Raw genomic sequence first — 21,149 nt, forward strand, 5'->3', positions numbered from 1 at the left:
ATATAACTCATTACCCCCCTCAACTAGATTTTTCTATAAGGTGATTAAATGTCTACTTTCTGTTGCAAGAGTCACCACCTGAAAGTTATAAAACAGTATCATGAGATGACTCGTGCTCCGGTCCATATGTATATTACACATACATGAACACATATAAAAAGTAGATACACTGACATAATTAGCTGATTATCAGGCATGCTGTAAATCCATAATATTTTTCCCTCAAACTCTCCCATCAGATTTTGACACTGAAGATGTCCAAAGTGATGGCACTACCACACACACAGAGGCAGGTGATTTCCAAGTGCTCCTGCTCTAACCTCCTCTCTAATCACCTGCTGGGAGACAGCATACTGTGCCACTCAAATAATGTTTACAATTAATATGCCTCTTCAAAATAGCCACTCCAATAGAATATTTTCCTCTATCAACAGAAGAAAAGTACAATCAAAAGCAGTCACTACAAAAGCAGCAAATGAGCCATTTTTCTGAAGGCTGTATACTAAATGCCTCTTCTTCTGCAACAGACCTTGCACAAATCATGAAAATGCAAACATAGGGATATTCCAGTTTGGACACCTATCATGTTTCTGATATAAAAGTTATGAAAACTGATTTATTTTTATATAAGCTTTTCTAAGATTGTCACTAGATCTGATTTCTTATCCAGAGCTTTTGTCATTTATTCAAATATATACACTCAGTCTGATCTTTAAAGTTGAGCTTCCATCAGTTCTTAAACTGTATCTGTGTGTGTATAAAATAAGCACCATTCTGACAGCCACCCTGTCCTCAGGTCATTGCATGGTGAACTTTACACAGCAGCCTGGAGATGAGCAGATTGAACTGTAACAACAGGTTGAGATAATGTTTGGGAAATGCCTCATTACATCATACATTAATTTTATGTTTTCCCTACAGACAAGAAGCAACAGACCTTACATTAGGGTCCTGCAGACTGGAGGTCTTACTGGGATTTACAAAAGAGGTCTCTTCTTTCACAGCCTGTTAAAAGAAGGAGCCAAAGTTTAGTACAATGTCCATGCACTTAGGAAAATACAACTGTTTATTAAAAAAAAAAAATTCTGTAAGCACCTCAGAAAACTGCTCAGATTTAAAAGCATGATCTTTTTGAATTTTCATCTCCTACAGCTGAGATTCACTGTGATGAGCTACTATGTGCAATGAGCAGGGCAATAGTGTAAGGAAGAGATTGGTTATGGAGGAGAAAGAAAGGAATACTGACATTTATGGTTCCTCCAGAAAGCTTTTGAGCAGAAATCATACAAAATCTACACAGACAAACATACTGCAGTTGAGCTGTCCTTTCAATTGGAGTAAATATTTATGTAGTCTAACTGAAATAATGATGCCAACTTTTCAATCAGTCTTTGAGAACCTAACTGAAAAATGTGATCCCCTACATATATTCACACTGTATGCACAATTCACAGAAAATCTCACCCACTACTGCTCTCTGCTAAATTACAGAGTCCCGTCTCTCATATGCCATGTGTCTGTAGAGTTGAAAATACTAGTATTGCAAAATAACTTACATGGAAATTGCTTTATCACCTAGGAAATGCCCAATCTGGGCAGGTGTTGATATACTCTTCAACTGAGATGCAGTATTCCACAATCCATGTGTAAATGCTGGTGTGAATGCAACAGTGACCCCACAACCCCCCCCCCCCCCACCCCCCGCCCCCAGAAAATACTGACTAAAGAGACAAGAGTATCTCCAAATCAGTCATGGACTTCTCAGACTGTGACATTTGCACCCTGCTACATGAATAGAAGGGAACTGGAATGGTCCCATGACAGAGGGATTTTTCAGAGTTCAGTAACTGACCCACAGTAATTTGAGGCCATAGATCCAGATCAAATTAAATTTAATGTGTCAGTCTAATCCTCTTAAAAAAGGATGAAACAGATTTCTTCAAATCCATCAAATCCAAATCGAAGGATTTTGCAGACATGTAAAAATATTGTAAATGTTATGTAAGACCTTCCACTTCCATTCAATGCTAATTTATATATTCCATTTGAGGGTACCCATAAGAAAAGAAAGCTGAGTTTCTTCTATATCTTAGCAACAAACTAAAGGAAAAATATCATAGGGATACTCAGTGCTTGGGGAAATCGCCCAAGCTGTGATAGTTTTGGGTTTGTTTTCCCCTTGTGATGGAGGGAACAAAACCCTCATTGCCACTTCCCAGATCATTATTTACCAGATCATCAGCCATGGTGGGGAGAGACTATTCCAGCTTGTACACACAATTAACTGTATGGGCAATTAAACTGGAACCGCTGGAAGCCTGGCAGAAAGTGAACTCTGTTCTGGGCTTATTCCAGCCCAGGCAAGTACCTGAGGTGATGGGTTTGAGAGCATTTTGAGACAAGTCCCTTAGGAGGAAGTTCATCCCTTCCTATTAGAGTTGTTGCACTTTGGATATTGATACCAAACCCACTATCAGCAGAGAGGAGACCCTCTGACCCCATCAACAGGTTTGTCCCTCTCCTAGGGGGCTAGTTTACACAGAAGAACCTGGTTTACAGCTAGGTTACATGGAGGAGAACAGGACCAGCAGTAGGAACTGAAGAAGCTCCACTGCAAAGTAGTGCCCTTACATCTTTGGGGTTAATCTCCCTCAGGCAGAGGTTTCCTCAGTCCTGCACAAATGCTCCAGCAATTAAGGAATCAGATAAATGTGGGACATAATCACACCACAACCATCATTGTAACTCAGCCACCAAACATTTTGCTGCTAAGATTTTCAGTGACTTAGTGTCAAATTATGAATCATTTTGGGATCAGGAGTGCTATTTAAAAATTTCAATAAACTTGTGGCTTTAAGAAATTCAGCTCTGCTTTAGAAAACTTTTTTTACTGGTTTTCTAGTAGCTCTGTCTAGCATAATGTTTATTCAAAATCTATTGCTTTCTTGAAAGGACAGAAAAAATTTTTTTAAGGACTCAAGAGAAAGTATTGAAAATCATTCTTTGTCGGCATAGATGGGCAGTGGAAGCAATATTTCTTTGTGCTACAGAAATTATAATGCTTTTTATAAAGCTGTTTGGTTTCTGAAAGCTGTAAACATGAATCCAGCTGTCAGAAACCTAATACAAAGTCTCTTCTTCCAAACTGATGTCTTAACAGCATTTTATTGTTAAGCCTGTCAACCTAGCTGCTTATTATGTGTCAAATTTGTTACTTCTTAAAACTATAAATTTTAGTTTATTCTAATTTTCACCAAATTAATTAATCTGCATTTTAAGATGCACTTGAACACAACAATAGAAAAGAGATTACACAGATCAAGAATGCAATGCAGGGGCTGTGACCAGTAATGAAATTATTAAAATTCCACCTACTTAAATGCTATAAGCCATGGATCTCATTAGCCAGCTGAGAGAGGCTTCGCCGTGTTAGACCCTTGGTTTCTTCTCGGTTCTGTGATTACATTACTGGTCTGTCTTCTCTGCATTGGAAGGCTAAGCCTGCATCTCAAGAAGTCATATATTCCTAAGCAGCATGACCAGCATTCTCCATCAATGAGGAATTTCTCTTGGTACTAATTTTCTGCATTATTACTCATGCTCTAGAGATCAGAAAAGACTCCTGTATCCACAAGTAAGCACTGCAGAGCAGTGAGCAAGTAATCCTACTCTAAACTGTAAGGAGAGAGGGAGCATACAGAGAAATGGGGGGGCCTGAACAGCCTCAGGTGGTGAGGCCTGCTCTCAGGGTGCCATGGGCAGGTACAGATTGACAAGGATGGGCTCATTCTTCTCACCTTATGCCTGTCCTCCCTATCTGTGGAAGAACAGGCATGGGAAAATATTATACTTGCAAACCCTTCTGCAAAGGGCTTCAGCTGTCAGAAGGTGTACCACCCTTGCTTCAGTGAGGGCTTGTTGGCTTTTGGGTTGTTTGTGTTTTTCAGAAGGAGGTCAGTAAGTCATCAAGTGGCAGCCTGTTGCTTTTATCTTTCTTCTTAACACAGCAAGTCACACTCACTAACCACAGAAGGACTTCCTCAGCCTTACTGAAAAGATGTGACTGTAGAACAAGGGTTATACTTGTAGACAACCCTTACAATATAATTCCCAGATGGTTTGCCTTCATTTGAAAACAAATGCATCTGCTGGGGCCAGGATTTGTGCTTCCATTGCAGGATGTCTTCCAGCAATGGAGCAAGAGGGTTTAGGCAAGGGTAGCAGGGGATGCCTGGTGGGGAACGTACGTAGAGAGCTGGGCAGAGGCTCTCACCCACTGAAAGCCCAGCACTATGTAAGAAATACAGAGGCAGAAACAAAGCATGGAGCTGCTTAGATCTTAACTAAGGAACTTTCTCCCCTCCCACAGAGGCTGCTGCTCTGAGGGAAAGATTTCAGGGCATAGCAGACCTGGAAGACTGATTTATACAGAAGCAGATTCATTTAGTAATTACCTAAAGAGAAACAGGCTACTCTTCTGGCTACCAGACTGCAAACCAAATTAAAAGTTGAAACATATAATCCATCCACACAATGCCATTCTCTTTTTTTATCTGCATCAGGCCCAGGGCAAACAAAAAATCATTAATGTTCTGATTTCATATGCCATTAACTTTCTGGATGGTGGTAGGAAAAAAGGGAAAGAGTTACTTTATCATTTTAAGCATTACTTTATACTATTTAGGGACAAGAAACATGACTGGGCAGCAGTGCCATTGTACTGGCTCTCTTCACAGAGGATTGCTAAGAAATATGACTTCCACCAAAGGATGAAAAAAGGAGAAAAGTATCTAAGTAATATCAGATTTTGCCCACAGCTCTCTAAGCCATCTACCAATGGGCAGCCTGGAGTTCTCAGACTGCTTTTCAGTCAACTCCTGAGCCCTGCTAATCCCTGCTGCTGTCTTGACAGCCAGGTCCTTTGGAGCCTTAGAGAGGGGGTGATTCTCCAGGGATGCTACACCAGACTCTGCTGAGCTTTCTAGACAGGGTGGGAACACTTTCTGGCCCATGGGAGTAATCCCATGCACAAATTCATAAATCCTGGTGGCTGGATTTGCCTAGTGAACAGCAGCTCCTTTGATTTTCTTCTGAAGAAAGTTAGCCCCACGACAGTGGAGGAAAGAACCTTAAAATGGGAATTGGTTGCACTAGGCATGTACCAAAAGGGAAAATACAGTAAAGACAGAACTCTAGGTGCAGCCATCTGTGATTTTGCCTCCAGAGGGGCACTGTGCAAGGCAGTCTGTGTTTCTCATGCCTCAAGCAAGTGCCATGGGGAGCTAGTGCCATCTGTGTCTCTCCTCCATCACAGGGGGCATTGCTGCGGCTCTCACCTCTACTGATCCAAAATAGGAATACCTCGGATAAGCAAAAGAACTGCATGATGGATCAGATCACTGCAGCCAAGGGGGAGTGTGAGGTTCTCATCTGAGAAAGACAGGGTCTAGAAGGCTCATAGGAAACATATGATGGCTCTTATTTAGCAATTTCACAGAGTTCTCAGTTGCAGAAAGGAAGGGTGAGCAACACAGCTTTCACATGTTTGGAGATCTTCAAAGGTAAGGAAGGAATGACTCTCTGCAGGGCCTTGAAATACTTCTTTATCTTGGTTCTTTATGAATCTGTAATGATGCTAAGGAGGTCTGAATCATATTTGATTTTTCAGCTCTTTATCAACACTTTTATCTTTTGTCAGCCATGCCAAAAAATGTTGGCTGATCTCATCAGATAATAGTGGCTAAGGAACACGTCATCAGGAAAAATGTTCTGCCAAGGTAAACCTACCTTGGTGATTTAATATGTCAAATGTAACTTTTCGGGCAAAAAAGCATGATGTTTATGTCTCTTGGGAACAGACTACTATGTTTTTTTCCCTCTGAATGAGGCCTGGCACCATGGGCTCTGGCAGGGCTCTTACACATAAAGGCCATTAACAGTACTTGTCTCATCATGTACTGGCACTTAGAGACATGCCAGAGAGGAGACACAGCTGAAATACCCTCAATGTGCTCTCAGAGTCTTGTGACACCACTGCCACATTTGTATCCCAGGGAATAAACTGAAGCTCTCATCAGTTCCCACATTCTGTTTACGTAAATCCTCACTCCCCTTCTGTACCTCCAGCAAGGCTGCCACATCATTTCCTCAGTTCCTACTCTGATTTTGAGGTATCATTGCTGACACACTTCTAATGAGCTGCCATGTATCATATATTTATCACACACAATCAAATATTGTATATATACCTGTGGCACCATCAAATTCCTGTAGCCTCACTTTTAAAGTTGAGCAAACCTGTTTCCACGTAGCAACTGAACACAGAGAATTTGAAGCTGAGCCATTTTTAAATGCCATTGTTATGAACAATTATAACTGATGCAATGTTACACTTGCTGCTGTTCCAGTTGAGAGTCCCAGCGCAGTTGCTTCTTTTTACCTAGCCTGAAACTTGACAGTGAGTTTATTGCTCATCCAAGTGGGTGACTAACAGCAACAGCTTTAGCAAGGAAGGCACAGTGTACATAAGGAGCTGTGGAAGCTTCCCCCACAGCCTGAACACCTCAGCTGTGACCTGTTATGCTCACATAATTTCAGTTCTGATCTCTGTGCAAAGACTGTCAAATTGTGCAGTAGCTCGGTGCTGTGAATAAGGATGGATGGAGGGAGGGAGGAAAGGAGGAGAGGGAAGCAAACTGCACCTAATTCATGACAGAAGGAGCCTGAAATGCTGGAAAAGCTGATCCTTTCAAGGTACTTAAGTCAACATCTAGTGAAACCTAAGAATTCCTCTGGGGATCCAGAAGGATTTGTTTAAGTCCTATTATAAGAAAGATCGTATATGATTATAAATCCTCAAGTGTCTTCCCCTCACCTACTCTATTTTCATTCATGACCTGATTAGGGTTTGAATCCAGATCTCCTTAAGTGAATAAAGCTCCAAAGACCCAGCTTACATAAAGACAGTGGATTTTTTCTAGAAATACATGGCAAAAGCATCTGGAGTTTGAAGATGACAAGTCCTTACACAGGAATCTTTCCTTAAAGGAGACAGAACACTAAAAAAGACAAAGAATCATCAAAAATGTAGCTACGACAGACTAGCACTGTGGATCACCTCACTTATGCACCTTTTCTACCATAAATAATGCATAGACCCCACTCTCATTTACACTGCAGCCATGGCTTGCATCTGTGTAGAGAGCACAGGATGACACGGTATCCTGCATGACCTGAGGTATTTTCTGTACCATGGTCCAGTCCTTTCCTCAAGGCAACTCTAGACAGCACAGGCAACCTGCTCTTACTCGCGTATTTGCAATACTTAAGGTAAAACGACATGATACTGGGCCTGTACTTGTTTCTAGGACAGGGAGGAAAAAGAGAGATGGCTATCGACTCTGGCCTAAAAATTTACATGTGTATAGGCTTGTCAAGAAAGTTAGTGTGTGAAAGGAGTTAGAGAACTGAACGTCCCTTTGTTCAGCCTAAATATCCCTTTGTTTACTGAGAATCAAGGCAGGGGAATCAATGGCTGGGTAACCCAAACCTGGCTGACTGAAGATACCTCTCCCTGGCCAACAGTTTCCATTGGGGTTGAAAAGGGAGAAACAAATGGGATTTTTTATGCTCTTTGTAAGGAACCCTGCATCTCCAAACCACCTTTTCTCATCACTTTTTTTCTCAGCAAACAACCCATAATGTTCGGTGAAGAACAGCTCAGTAGTAATGTCACCTCTATTTGTCTTCTATAAACTGCATTGCAAAAATGTACCTGCAGAATGAGCTTGGCCTTCCCTTGTCGGCAGACAAGGGGAAGATGCGAGTGATGCAAAAATCAGCTGTAGTAGAAATCTGTGAGAAACGGGATCCTTCCCTGTGCTAACCTGCTAGACACACATCAACCCAAGGATTTAGGAAAGCCTGGGTAACAGGTGCAGAATACAGACACCACTTGTGGATGACAAACTACTAGAACACAGCACACACTGCCTGCCAAAATAAAAAGCCCTGCTGAGATAGCTGTACATTTGGTCAGGAGCCTGTGCTTAATTTTAAGGATAATTGGGATTTGTCCGAAGCCAAACTGGATATAAATAGCAAGTGAAAGCTGCAAGTATCTTTCTTTCATCACTTGGGCCTTGAACTGTTTGGCAAAAGGGACTCTTTGTGATACTAACAAGTCATTTCTGCTCAATCACAGCATATCAGCACTGACTCATGCAAGCTGCAAAGGGGTTTTAAATGCCAGGGAGAGCTGGTCTTTTGTATTCTGACAGCTCCTTACTGCTGCTTTATACCACTCCCTCTCAAATGAAGAGTCTGGAATATATGCAAAAAAAAAAAAAAAAAAAAGATATGTCAGTTGCTTCACAGTGTTTAGGGCTCCCCTGGAGCTTAATTATGTGGGAACTCTGACATGTAGTCTGTCAGCTAAAAGGTGGCAGATCCCTGTGGCACAGTTTGAGAGGTGTGTTGTGAAACATTACTCATTTGCTCTTGCCCTACAGGTAACTGTATGGCATGTCCTGCGCAAACCACAGGTTCCCACAGCTGTGTGTGGGTTCCTCGCGTTTCTCACCTCCCTTGTCCATGGCAGTCAGCTCCTAGATCCAGCTTCCAGCATCCCCATGCACACTGCAGCTTGATTCTACCTTTAAATGAGTGGCACATAAATATTCTCATCTTCACCAAATAAAAAAAACCAACCCTCACTCATGTTAGTTTTCTGCTGCTCTATAACACAAGCAGGACGAAGTGATCAGCACCATAACCTTACAAATTTTCAGTCCCTTAAGTCAGGGCTATAACTACGGGAGATGTATTGTCCCCTAGGAATGTAATAAACAGCTCCTCAGCACAATTCTGAAATGAAGCAGCAAAGACACAATATTCCAGAATATATTTTCAAATGTCTAGCACCATTTCCCCTGGTTTCATTCTGTAAATCATAAGAACTGGAATAATTTATTTCTAAGGCTCTCTCTTGTGTTGGTGCCTAGCTGCCATTAAAAAAAAAAAAAAGAAAACTACAGAAAATTTCTGTCCCAGCTTGCATTTTCCATTTGCAAACATTTACTCCATTCTCCGAATTAACAAGGAACAGCTTCTTCTTCTACTACATGCAGGAGGTGCTTTCATAAACTTGTCACATCCTGATGTTAGTAGCATATGGTATTGAAAATATTCCTACTTCTTGAAGGGAGAGCTGTTACAAATATTTCAAGCAACAGTTTGTTAATTTTGGATGCGATCCTATAGTGCACCAATATTTTTCTCATGCTTTTAAACCTAACCATAAAATGAAGATGGTCCATGAAGTTTCAAAAAGGATGAGTTAGACCACAGATTTTTGGGGCCCTTAGAAGAACATTTCCTTTCAAATACCATGTGCATAAGACAGACTGTTTTTTTCTTTCTCCTTTTACAGATTGGAGGAGCAAATCCTCTTTTATTTTTTCTGCTTCTTCTTATTTTTTTGTGCTATCACAAATTATGGGAACAACTGTGCTCTACACGAGGAAAAGCAAGGCTGCCTTGCTTTACAGCTTGAGGAATATAGGCTGTGCCTTTGAGAACCTAGATATATTTCTTGCTCTGGCTGCCTAGTAAATTGAAATATGACAGTACAAAAAAGAAGAGATGAGAAATTGGAGTGTTACAAGTAAGGCCAGAAGGCAAGACTTCTCGGGAATGTAATATAGAACTGGCATCAAAAGACAGAATTGGGCAGAGGATAACATCATTAGTCCTCCAGATATACTGAGCAGCAAGATATGTCAGATGGGGTCAAAGAGGGGCAGGATCACAGCCCTGGGGGAATACACTGAGCTAAATAGTTGTCTTCCATGAAGAAAACTATTCCTTCTCTGCTCCCTCGAAAGGCTTCTGTGTCTCTCAGCAGGGTAATTCCATCCCAGCCCACTTTCCCCAGAAGATGACTGAACTGGCACTGGGAAATGGCTTAGCTACTGGTATTCAGCTAGTTATTTGGGGGACTGGGGGCAGGTAGAGAAGATAACTGGGTGATTTTATGGTATTTGATATGCTGGTTTATCAGGTCATCCTGTAGCTGCCTTCCCTTCTCCCGTCTTCTAGATGATAGATGTTGTGTTTCTACTGATTCCTTCACCATGAACACTTTTCCTACCCTTTTCAGTGCTTGTGTTGCCATAGCTTCTTACTGTAACAGCTGATCATTGCCTGGTCTCTGCCTGCTTATTTTTGCAATGTATCTGAGAAGGGTGATCTTTCATAATTGACAGGAGGGGAAATCAAGTGCAGAAGAACTCATCTCTAGTTACACAGGCAATTTTGTAGCTAAGCAGGCAGTTGAATGAGGATTTCTAAGATTAAGGTGACTTCCTAATTTACTGGTTATAAATTTTAAACCATACTTTGCCAACACTGAAATCTTCAGAGATTTCAATCTGAACCGTAAGCAGTTATTTTTCCACGATGTATGCTACACTGCAACAGTCTTCTTTACTTTCCTTCCCCCGAAACAATAGGATTTTTCTCATTGAGGCCAAGTCTACAGACATCTACTTAATCCAATCTGACTTTTAGAGCCTTGTGAAAAACAACACAGGCAAGAAGGAAGAGAGGAATGCTCAGTTTGCTCTGAAAGTTACTTATGACACAGCAGCAGCTAAAGAATATGGTTATGGAAGAAAAAGCAACCCAGGATGGCTTCCCTTGGACAGCCTCAGATGGAAAAATTAAGGCAGGGCAGGTCAATTGAGAGATGCATACATTAAGCACATTTCCTATCTTGCCTTAATAATGTTGTATTCTGAATGCAGCAGCACACACTGCTTCCATCCTCTAACTATCCAATCAAACATCACTATTAAGCATATTCAGGAGAAAGAACAAATATGAGAAGTATACCATGACATCCTGTAGAAAAGGCACACAGGAAAAACAGAGGGTAAACCCAAGGGGAGATATATGCTACATAAAACACAGTTGATATAACACAGAATTCAGAGAGGTGAGAGAACTGCTTTAAGCAAAAACTAAAAGAAAAAAACCACCCAAAAACTCCTTCCTCCTCATGCTGCCAGTTTTATGGTTTCTGCTATTGAAATCTAGGGCAGTCAGAATAACCAAATTTTGATACTTCCTTAGATCTAGCTAGACCAGATGTAATCTAGCTCTCAAATGAAAGATCTGCCAGGGAACAACAAATACACAAAGCTGATTGGTAACAAAGTCATTTGCAGGGCAAGTTGGCCTGGTATGTTATTGTGAAAAGAAACAAAACAATGGAAATACCAACATAATTTGTGTTCAAAGAGAATAGTGTGCTCAAGAATACCACAGGAACTGGGGATAAGAATTATAGCAGTCTTTCTACCTCTATATTTGTTCCTAAAACATTGTATTTGGCTTTATTTTTTGGTTCTGATGGCATTATCTTTTGTCCACAAATTGCACTTGAAAACAAAAACACATTTTAGGTTTCAATAGATTTACCTCTGATTGGGAAAACAATTTTTTTTACAGTCATTCTATTTTAGCATCAGTTTTCAGTTGCATGGCATCATTAAAAGAGTGCTTTTGAAACAGGATGTATCTAATGTAAACACTAACCAAGCAGTGAAAATAGAAGCTTAAAATTTAGTTAAAAGCACATGAACAAGTAGGAAAACAAAAGATTAGCTATATTTCACACTCAGATATGTAAAGCTAATCCCCTGAAATAAAGGTTGAATCTGGATATACTGATATTATCACTGGAACAGTCTTAACCACAGTGTCCATGAGTAGTGGGTAGCCTCAGAAAACTCCAGAGGTTACTCCTTCTCAGCTACAAAGTAAGTAAAAGCTACAGTGACAAAACAGAGATTTCCTGAGGCCATCTTTCCTATTTTCTCAGCCTCTCTTGGATGTATTAATCACGTCAGTTAGGATAAATTTCCTACTTCCACCATATCAATCATTTTGAGTTACCTGAAGAAACTGCAGAGCAGCTAGAGAACGCTATGTCAATGTGCACACTTGACTAAAAATAAGGTGCTTCCTCAGGAACGATGTGATTTTGGAAAACTGGTGAAAGCTATGCCAAAACGAAAAAAGCAGAGTATTAAGCACAGATTACCTGGGCACCTACTCTAAAAGCAGCTTCCACTTGAGCTTTGAGGATGTTGCACTTCAAATGGTCAGGTACAGATGAAGGTGACACAGGGGCATGAAGAGTCTTTTCCGATACCTTCTTGTCTTCAGCCTGTATTTAATAAAAAAAGCAGTGACATATATTAGAAAGATAAGTTCATAAAATGATCAAAGGTTCAATTTTTACTTGTAATAACTTGATTCAGCAATGCTGGCTAAAACTTCCATATTCATACCCTGATAGATACATCTTAGAAGTTTTCAAAATATTTAATGACTTGATACTGTTCAAGTATCAAGTCATTATGTTCAAGACAAGAATAGCCCCAGGGAAGCCTGAGTAATAGAAGCAAGAAAATGATGTGGAATGAAGATACATTAAAAAAGCCCAGCCAGGCCCTGGAGTGGTTGTTCAAACCTGTGATCACTCTGAGGAAGCAAAACACTGTCTCAAAATATCCCACAGCAGGCAGAAGAGCAAACAGCAAAACTATAGTGACCACTGGCTTTTTACACCACCCTTAAAATGCAAAGCTTTGCAAATTTAGCCAGAGAAATGTGAAGGAATCTCCACTTAATTACAAGCTAAGCAAAATCTCCTTCATCAGAAAGAAAATAAAAATCAAGAGAGTTTAAACATTGCTGATGCTGTTTCCACTTGATGTCAATCCTTTACCTACGCAGCAATCTGAATCAGAAATTTTGGCCTCAGGACAGCTAGTTTAGTGTCCTGTTCAAACATGACCTAAAGGTTTTGTGCCTTGAACAAACTATATACAGCAGAAATGCCACATTAATAAACTTCCCAAGCAGAAAAGGAAAACAAAAAGAAAGACAATGTAATACTAATATGTCAACAAAGAGGGCATGAATGAGACCACGATTGTAAACACGAACTCTTAAACAATCCAACTGCAATGTGTTACATATTTTTAGAGAATAATTGGGCCATGGCATAACAGCCATTGCAAACTTCCCTATTCTTCCTGGAAGTGAGCCTTGAATTACAGATGAGTAACAGCCTAGATTGTGCATTCATTTTCTGCTCTCATGGCTGAGAAGGGTGAGTGGTTGTATACACCCAGAGAGAAGAGATATGTAATGCTGTCATTCAGATTTCGGCCCAAACAGGTACAAGGCATCAGTACACCAGGTCCAGTGATCCTTGAGGCTCACCTCTGTCAAGCATTTCAAGACAGAACCAATCATTTTTTTGCCACTGAAATTACCATATGATTAGCCCCTTAACTTCAAAATCTGTCTCCTTTATCCTTCCTTCTGCCCTCCCCCACAGCATCCCACTGGCTGATGGTAACTACAGTCTTACCGACTCTTTTCTCAGGTCCTCGAGCAATCACAAATGGGAATATCAAAATTCGGGGGACTCTTTCTGCAAGTGGAGCAAGTCACAAAAGCAATTGTGTTGCCTGAGGAAACTGTTCAGTAAACACTGGGGAGGGAAAGAGCCAGACCTTAGCAGAACGCTGTTGAGACTGCAAGATATTTATGTGTAAGCAAGGTTGGTCTAGCAGCCTTCTGCATCCAAAATGCCATAGCTGCCAGGTATGATTTTGAACAACTGTCTGTTAAAGGACTGCTCATCATGAGATTTTTTTTCTCTGGCAAATTTCTAATAATTCTTACATGTTTATTTGTCAAGCTACATTTACTTTTTTATGAGAAAGATATTTTTGGACTTCCCATTCTTCCCAGTCTCCTCCTCAAGGAAAAAGAAAATACATAAAATGAAAAGTGACAGTGTCTAGATGGAGCAACTTATGGAACTGTAGTCATCTATTCAGTCTTGAATGTAATAGTAGTTCAGCAAGTATATTAAAAAAAAAAAAAGGACAGGAAATCCAAACATGAAATATTTGATTGCCATAGGTGTCTTTTCTGGGATACTCATGAAGCTGAGAAGTGCAGATAATCAAAAGGACAAAATTATTTGCAAAGAAACCACAATATTTACTTCACCAATATTCTTGGTAGACAAAGTGAAATACTACACATTTTAAAAAGGCTGTTTTTACTGTCAACTTCTATGTGTATTGATTTCTAACAGCAGAAAAAACAACACACTAAGCAGTGGCATTTCTAAAGGCCATGCAAAATCCCACCTTTGATTTAACACTGTTTACCAATTAAATAACATTTCAGTCAAGCAAGATTAAACAACTGTATTTTACTTGCTATATCAAGACAACGAAGGCTTGTTTAGGAGACAAGCTTGTTTCATAACCTGAAATGTTCCCAAGTCCCATCCCCCTGTTATTCAGATGGATATAGACATTTTTCAGTCCTATTGTTCTTCCTCCACTGCCCAATTTTCCCACATTGACGAAGAGGAAGATAAAAGTTCCCAGGGCTGCTCTTTAGCTGGGAACCCTCAAAAGATCTAAATATCCTGCTATATTCAGTATTGTGCAGATGACTTCATTTAATGGAGATCCCAGTGTGATATCTGATGTGCAAGTCTCACATGGAGATTCTTGAGAGGCCCAAATGGTGATGGTGGCTGACCTGGTTGAAAGAGGAAGCTGCTGCTAGAGAGCGCACACTTCCCAGCAGCCATTCCTGGGTATTCAGCTCTGCTTTAGGCCTCGTTTGGGTCACACTTCAAGGGTTTCACCTTCAAGCAAGCAAAATTTGCTTTGCTTGCACTGCAACAGGAGCAGCAGCATCTTTAGTGACTGGTCACACATGAAGAGCAGACATGGCTGCAACTGCTGCTTGGCCTCGTCCTGCTCACCAGCTGCTGAGCCAGCAGCCAAAGGCCACCACGTCCCCCTGCCCCAGTGGAGATGCTGACTGCACACAAAGCACACATGGGGCTTGGGAGTGCTCGGCCTGACCCAGGCCTCCTTTAGCTTCTGAACATATGCCAAAGGCCTCTTTGCCAGCCTGCCTTGGCAGTGACAGCCTTTTTTGCCACAGAGCAGCACATCCTGAATCATTGCTGAATTCTGCCCTCCCACAGCTGATTAGCTGAGACTGTTACACACAGAGTCAGTGGCACTGAGCATCCAGATGAAAAGTAAACTCTAATCACAGAATAAAGCAGCACCTCCCCATTGCAGACTATTAGCACCTCTAAGCACCTATATAAGTTCTTATTTTTCCTTCATGTCACTAATTTTTACATATAGCTCGTTCATCCCCCAATTTAACTCCTAAAGCATAACTGTCATCAAGAATGCAAAAGAAAATAAAATATTTCATGGCTACAAAAGCACGTGTAGAATCTTCCGTGGTTTATTTCACTAGTTTATAAGAAAATCAAAGATCTAAAACCTGTCTCCTTTAGGAATCTCCACATACTATTGCTACAAGAATGAAAGCTGTATTCTACTTTATTTTGCTGTATAATAAATAAATTTTACATTTCCAGAATCCTCACTGCTCACAGTATAAAGACAGCAGCTAGGTGTTCATCTGTTGAGCCAGGCTGGCAGTTATTAACATTTTTTCCATTGATAAACTCAGAGTGTTCTATTTGGAAGTGATTAGAATGCTAAATGTGGCATGATGTTAATGAAACTTCCTATTTTATCATTTTTTATTACACAATCCAAAAGAATCTTAGATGCCCCTTTCAAGTGAAAGTCTTAGAGTCAAATTGGCACTTGAAAGAGATAATCTTCTTGCTTAGAATTGCAATTTAAACTCATCCTAAAAGGTTTAGAAATTAAGAAAAAACCCATTAGGATACCTGATAACACTCCAGTTTTCCATGTCCAATTCTGCTGATCTCAATAACAGCAATGTGTTCACATTGTTTCACCACTAATGCAGAATTTTAGTTTTTCATAGGAGAACACTAGAGAATTGCATTTAAATGGAAAAAGTCAAAGAAGCTCAGATATATACACGTATAAAACTAGAGACATTTTTTTCTTTTTGTAATTGAGGTCTTACATTTGCTTTTCTCCTCCCAAACATTTACTTTAAATTCAATTACATTTGCTGATACTAGAACTGAAGGCAGATTTGTAGAGTGTTAGATAATGATGACATTGACTTTGGTTTGCAAAGCTAAGTGAATATTAAATACACATAGAGAATATAAAAATAGTTGCGTGAAACACAGCAATACCACTCCTGTACATAGCATTTCTATGCTCTGCTTTAAAAGGTTGATGCCTTGTTCCACATCAAACTTTGTACCAAGAGCAAGATTCATGATCTTGTGCCTCTGTGAATTTACTGATAGCCTCTTCTTAGCCAAACAGCATGTTTAAAACATGTATTTGACTAGAGATAACTGAAGAATAGAATGAATATTTTCTTTAGGAACGTGGGTCTATTTTTGTTGCTAGCCATCGCTAGTAGTGGGAGGTAAAATTTTAACAAAGACAACACAAATATATAGGTTCTGAAAGCACATTAGCTATGTGAGGTTTCCTGGGACTCAACTACATCTGCAAATGGGCATGGAAATCTACAGACTCTTTTGCCCCTTTTTCACCAGGAAATGTATTGCCTTTTTTCCATGGGATAGCTAACACCAATTACAAACAGATACCACAATGGTAAGACCTATACAATAATGTGCTATTCTTATTTGAGGCAATGTTTACAAGCAAAAACTGCATCTTCTTTATTAGAAAAAAAGTGAAATTGAAAAAACAAACAAACCAATCAGTCATTAAGCTGTCAGACACAGAACATTTTCCTCAGGTTAGCTATTAGTTGGTCTAATGAAAGATACAACTCCCAATACATCTTGTTATGCTTATATCCTCGGAGTAAACCTCTTTAATTCTTGGTATCAAACTTATTTTATAAAATCCTATTGCTCAATATTATTAAATCCTACCTCTGTCATTGCTAGCTTCATGACAGTCTTACAGGACCATGGTAGCCATGTTTCCTGAGATATACCCTCTGACCCATGTATCACACAGAAGAGTCTCAGGTACATCAACAAGGTGAGTTCGTTTTGTGGGTTTTCTTAAACTACAAATGATTTTTGGAACCCTAGTGGCTTTAGGCATTGCTGCCATGCAGGGAGCAGGTAGTTCCACAGATTTTTGCAGGTGGTATCATTTGGAAGCAGACAATCTGTGTAACTGGGCAGCCTGATAACATATTCTTGCCCTGGTGGCAAAAGGCCATAAGTTTTGAGCAGAGTTTGCAAAGATGTTAAGGCTCATCAGGCTGGCTCTGTCTGAACCTTTCTCAATCTGCCTGCAGCTTTGTTCTACCAAGTTTAGCTGTAGCAGCAATAATTGCATACAGAAAACAATAGCGCCAGTATTCTTTGCAGAATAAGGTATTTATGACTCTAACACAAATATGTAGTTTAAAGCGATGTAGGGCTGATATGAAAACAGGGGCCTTGAGAAGGGAAGAGACAGGACATGCTGCAGAGGAGCGCTGACATGGAGTGATAGTGCAAAAGGCACAGGCTGGCACTGGGGACCCATGGCTACAAGCAACTCACCAATGGCCAGTTAAAGTGCAGGCCTGAACCTGGGCAGAATTTGGTTTAGGGGCAATGAGGAGAGTGAAGACATAATATAGTAGCATATATATGTAAAAGCCAGCATATACAGTAAATTTGGGTGTAATGTGAGGATGCAGATCAATGAAGAAAGAGCAAGAAGTAAAAGCTTAATTGAAAACATACAGAAGGACCCAAAGTATACTGTAGAGTGAGGAGAAAGAAGAAAACATGAACATGACTGGAGGCTGCCCAGGGAAGTGGATGAGTTACCATCCCTGGAGGTACTTAAAAGACGTGTAGATGTGGCAGTGAGAGACATTGTTTAGTGACTTGGCATTGCTGGGTTAGCAGTTGGACACGATGGTCTGAAAGGTCTTTTCCAACCTAATTGATTCTGTGATTCTATGACCATCATAATTCCCCCTCTGACCCCACCAGAACAAAATCACCAATCTCAGGACCCACGAGTGTAGGTGAAAGGGTGAGCATGACACCAGGAAAAGAGGTAGAAATTTGAAATGTATTATTATTCTTTCTTTTTATGCAATAATTACAGCTGTGCTAATAATTACTAGAGTCCCAAGATTTCAGAAATGCTAACAATACATTCTTGGCTTTATATTATACACACACACACATGCACATGCACACACACACACACACACAAAGCAACGGGGGATGGAGGAACATATTTTTCTAATGAAAGGCTTCCAAGAAGAGAATCAGAAATACATTCACAGCTACAACTCTTAGGCTTATGTGTCCTGGAGATTAAGGAGTCTGCTAGCACCAAAGGGCATGAAACAGAAGGTGAAACAGACTTTCATCATTCAGTAGGTGAACAGACACATACACCATACCAAACAGCTCTGGAAAAGAGGTTGGACACATCCATTCATCATTCCCATGAGATGAAGTTTGCTGTAGCAGACAATCAAATTAATTAACTGCAGAATCTAATTTACCCAATTTCTTGCTAATTCTCCTATGGGTCGATTATTAAGCCTGACAAATTCCAGCCCGAAAGCATTTTGCTTGAAAAAAATAACACTTAGCAACAGGAAGGGAGGGAGTGAAAACTGGGAGTCCACAACAGATGTGGAAATGGTTGTTTTTTTTTTAATCAGAAATAGAGTAAAATGAAACAGCTTTGTAAATGCTTCACTGGTTTTATTTAAGCATAATATTTTGGAGGATGCAAGACTAGGCGATAAAAGACACTTAGTAGACCAGAAATCAATGGAGTGGTGCAGGCGAGGAGTTAACACTTCATTTTTTTGCCAGAAAGTAGACACATTGAACACTCATTAAAATCTGCTGCTGGACTGAGTAGCTAGTTAACTACCATAACCAAAGGAGGGCCCACTCTCAGTTAAAAATACTTGTCACAGTTTGGGGTTGTTCAATGTGGTCTAACCTGCCTTGTTGCCTTTGTGCTGGGCAGTGCCCTACAGCATTTCAGCCCAGGGTTAGCCCGATATTTACAGCATGTCCCTCTCTTGCACCAGAGAAGCTATCTGCTGAGGCAAATCCAGGCTCTGCTCAGAGCTCACAGACCTGTGGTTTGTTTGTTTTAGCTTTGTGAGTTCTGTATACACATTTTACCAGGATCTAGGTCAGAAAATTGTGCTTGAATAAGAAACCACAAGCGAAGGGCCAAAAGAACTTCAGAATGGTTTGTTGGTCACAATCCATAGCCTGTAACGATCACTGAAGTGCTTTCCAGTGGTGACTCTGGGCCTGTTTCAAGAGTATGTACAATTTTCAGATTGCTAAAAACAGTAATTGTAATAAATTTTGAGGGACTGGCCTCTTTCACATTCACATGGTAACCACTGCTCATGGGAATGCTGCCCAGTTCTTAAACCCAAACCCTCTATGCCTGCCAGGGGAGGGTTTTCATTAGACAGTCCTTGTCTCTAGCATTGCCTTTTGCTGAGCTTCTGCCAGAAACAGAAGCATTTAGCAGCTCTTGGTGCTCATTACAAGACTTTTTCATCAGCTAAACTTTGACTGATGGCAGACTCATCACAGCAGACACAGGCTGCATTTACTGTGCAGCTGCATTTATTGTGAAACACTGACTTGTTATGATACTGGGTTCTGATAATTAGTCCTTAAATAAATAATCCATCTGACTGTGGACAAGATTCTAGAGCTGTCAGGGCAAGCCAAAGAAAACCATTAATTATAGAAGAGCTGAGTCCTCCCTCCACAGACTTGCAGCGAATATGAACGAGCGAGAAGATCAGAGATCAGGCAGAAGTTGCAGGGATGTTATTTGGATTACTTGCACAGTATGGTGGAATATAGGACCATAGCATTTTAAGCTTTCAGTTTAAGAAAGAAGACAGACCGTAAATCTACTCATTTTGAAATCACAGGGGGTACCATTGAGATCACATCTTCAAACCTTTTGTGCAACACAGGTCAGATTGGTTTACCCAATTGTGCACTGTGGTCAATGTGGAGAGAGTCCTTACACTTCATCACTTTGCCCCTTTAAATATGCCAAACTGAGCTTTCAGCAAGATCAATAGTGTAGGACAGTCTTTAAAGCATTTCTGGACGTTGCATGTGAGTGAATGTTCTCTGCTGGGGTTCAGGTACAGTATCAGTAATCACATCTGAACTACACAAGTCCTCTCGCAAGACCTGGGTATTCAACGGATGAGCCTGAGATGGAGAATTCTCCTCTGGCAAACTATGTCAGTGCTTAACAAGCTTTGCCTATAAAAAGCTGTACCTATTACCAGTTGAGGGTATTTCTAGAAGATGAACTTGAGAAATGTTCACAGGAATAAAAGGTGACTTCTTTCCCATTTTACCCCAGTTTGTTGACTTAATGATTTATCTTTTTAATTCCTGCTTGAGCCAGACAAAATAACAACCGCTCACAGGTGAAAACTAAATAGATTTGGGAGAAAAAATCTAAATCTAAAATATTCCACCTTCCTCTGTTTATTGAGAAGTCTCCAGAAATCATGACACAGGTCATTACTTCATGACTACATTAATAAGACATAAGGACTGCAGTCCATATTTGAACTACACCACAATCCTACAAACACTGAACATGGTTCAAGGAAATCTTCATGACAGAAAATTCACTGCATTATGGAATAAATTCAATTAACTGTAATGCTGAAAAAAAAATTCCAATATTTAATTTTCTCATTAGAAACACCTGGCTCACTGATTTTCAGCCTTAACTTCCATCTCCCCTAATCTCTCGTCCAGAGAAGAGAAAGATTCTGCTGTATAGCTATACAGTGCCTTTATGCTTTTATTTTGGTTCAGTTGATCATGTCCCCTTGGATTTTAATTTCCCTAATGCTTATTGAAGTAATATCAGTTATAAAAGGCTATTTGTAAAACCAAGGTAAAGTAATTTAGTTGAGTTCTCCCTTGAGCTGGCAAAAAACTCTCAAAACACCACTTTTCTTTTAACAGGTCTGTACAGAGTCACTGGAGGCCCAGACCCACCACTTTTGAAGACAGTGGCAATGCTCTCATTGACTTCACAGAGACCAGCTCAGGACCTATGTGGTTGCAAACCTGTGGCCCTGTGGCCCTATCC

General features: G+C 40.3%; 1 protein-coding gene across 4 annotated transcripts in view; it reads right to left on the reverse strand.

Annotated features, from left to right (window-relative positions):
• The window catches only part of EPB41L4B (erythrocyte membrane protein band 4.1 like 4B), a 169,814-nt gene that overhangs the window by 45,217 nt on the left and 103,448 nt on the right, over positions 1–21,149 (reverse strand). For 3 of the 4 annotated variants that reach the window (XM_032119119.1, XM_032119097.1, XM_032119129.1), the window contains exons 18-19: positions 12,107–12,232; positions 938–1,005 (exon numbers count right to left, since the gene is read on the reverse strand). In XM_032119119.1, the coding sequence (XP_031975010.1) occupies positions 938–1,005; positions 12,107–12,232 (194 nt within the window). The remainder of the gene's footprint in view (positions 1–937; positions 1,006–12,106; positions 12,233–21,149) is intronic. The other variant, XM_032119108.1, reaches the window with a different exon arrangement.

The sequence above is a fragment of the Corvus moneduloides genome, chromosome 1 (assembly GCF_009650955.1).
Source record: "Corvus moneduloides isolate bCorMon1 chromosome 1, bCorMon1.pri, whole genome shotgun sequence".
NCBI lineage: Eukaryota > Metazoa > Chordata > Aves > Passeriformes > Corvidae > Corvus > Corvus moneduloides.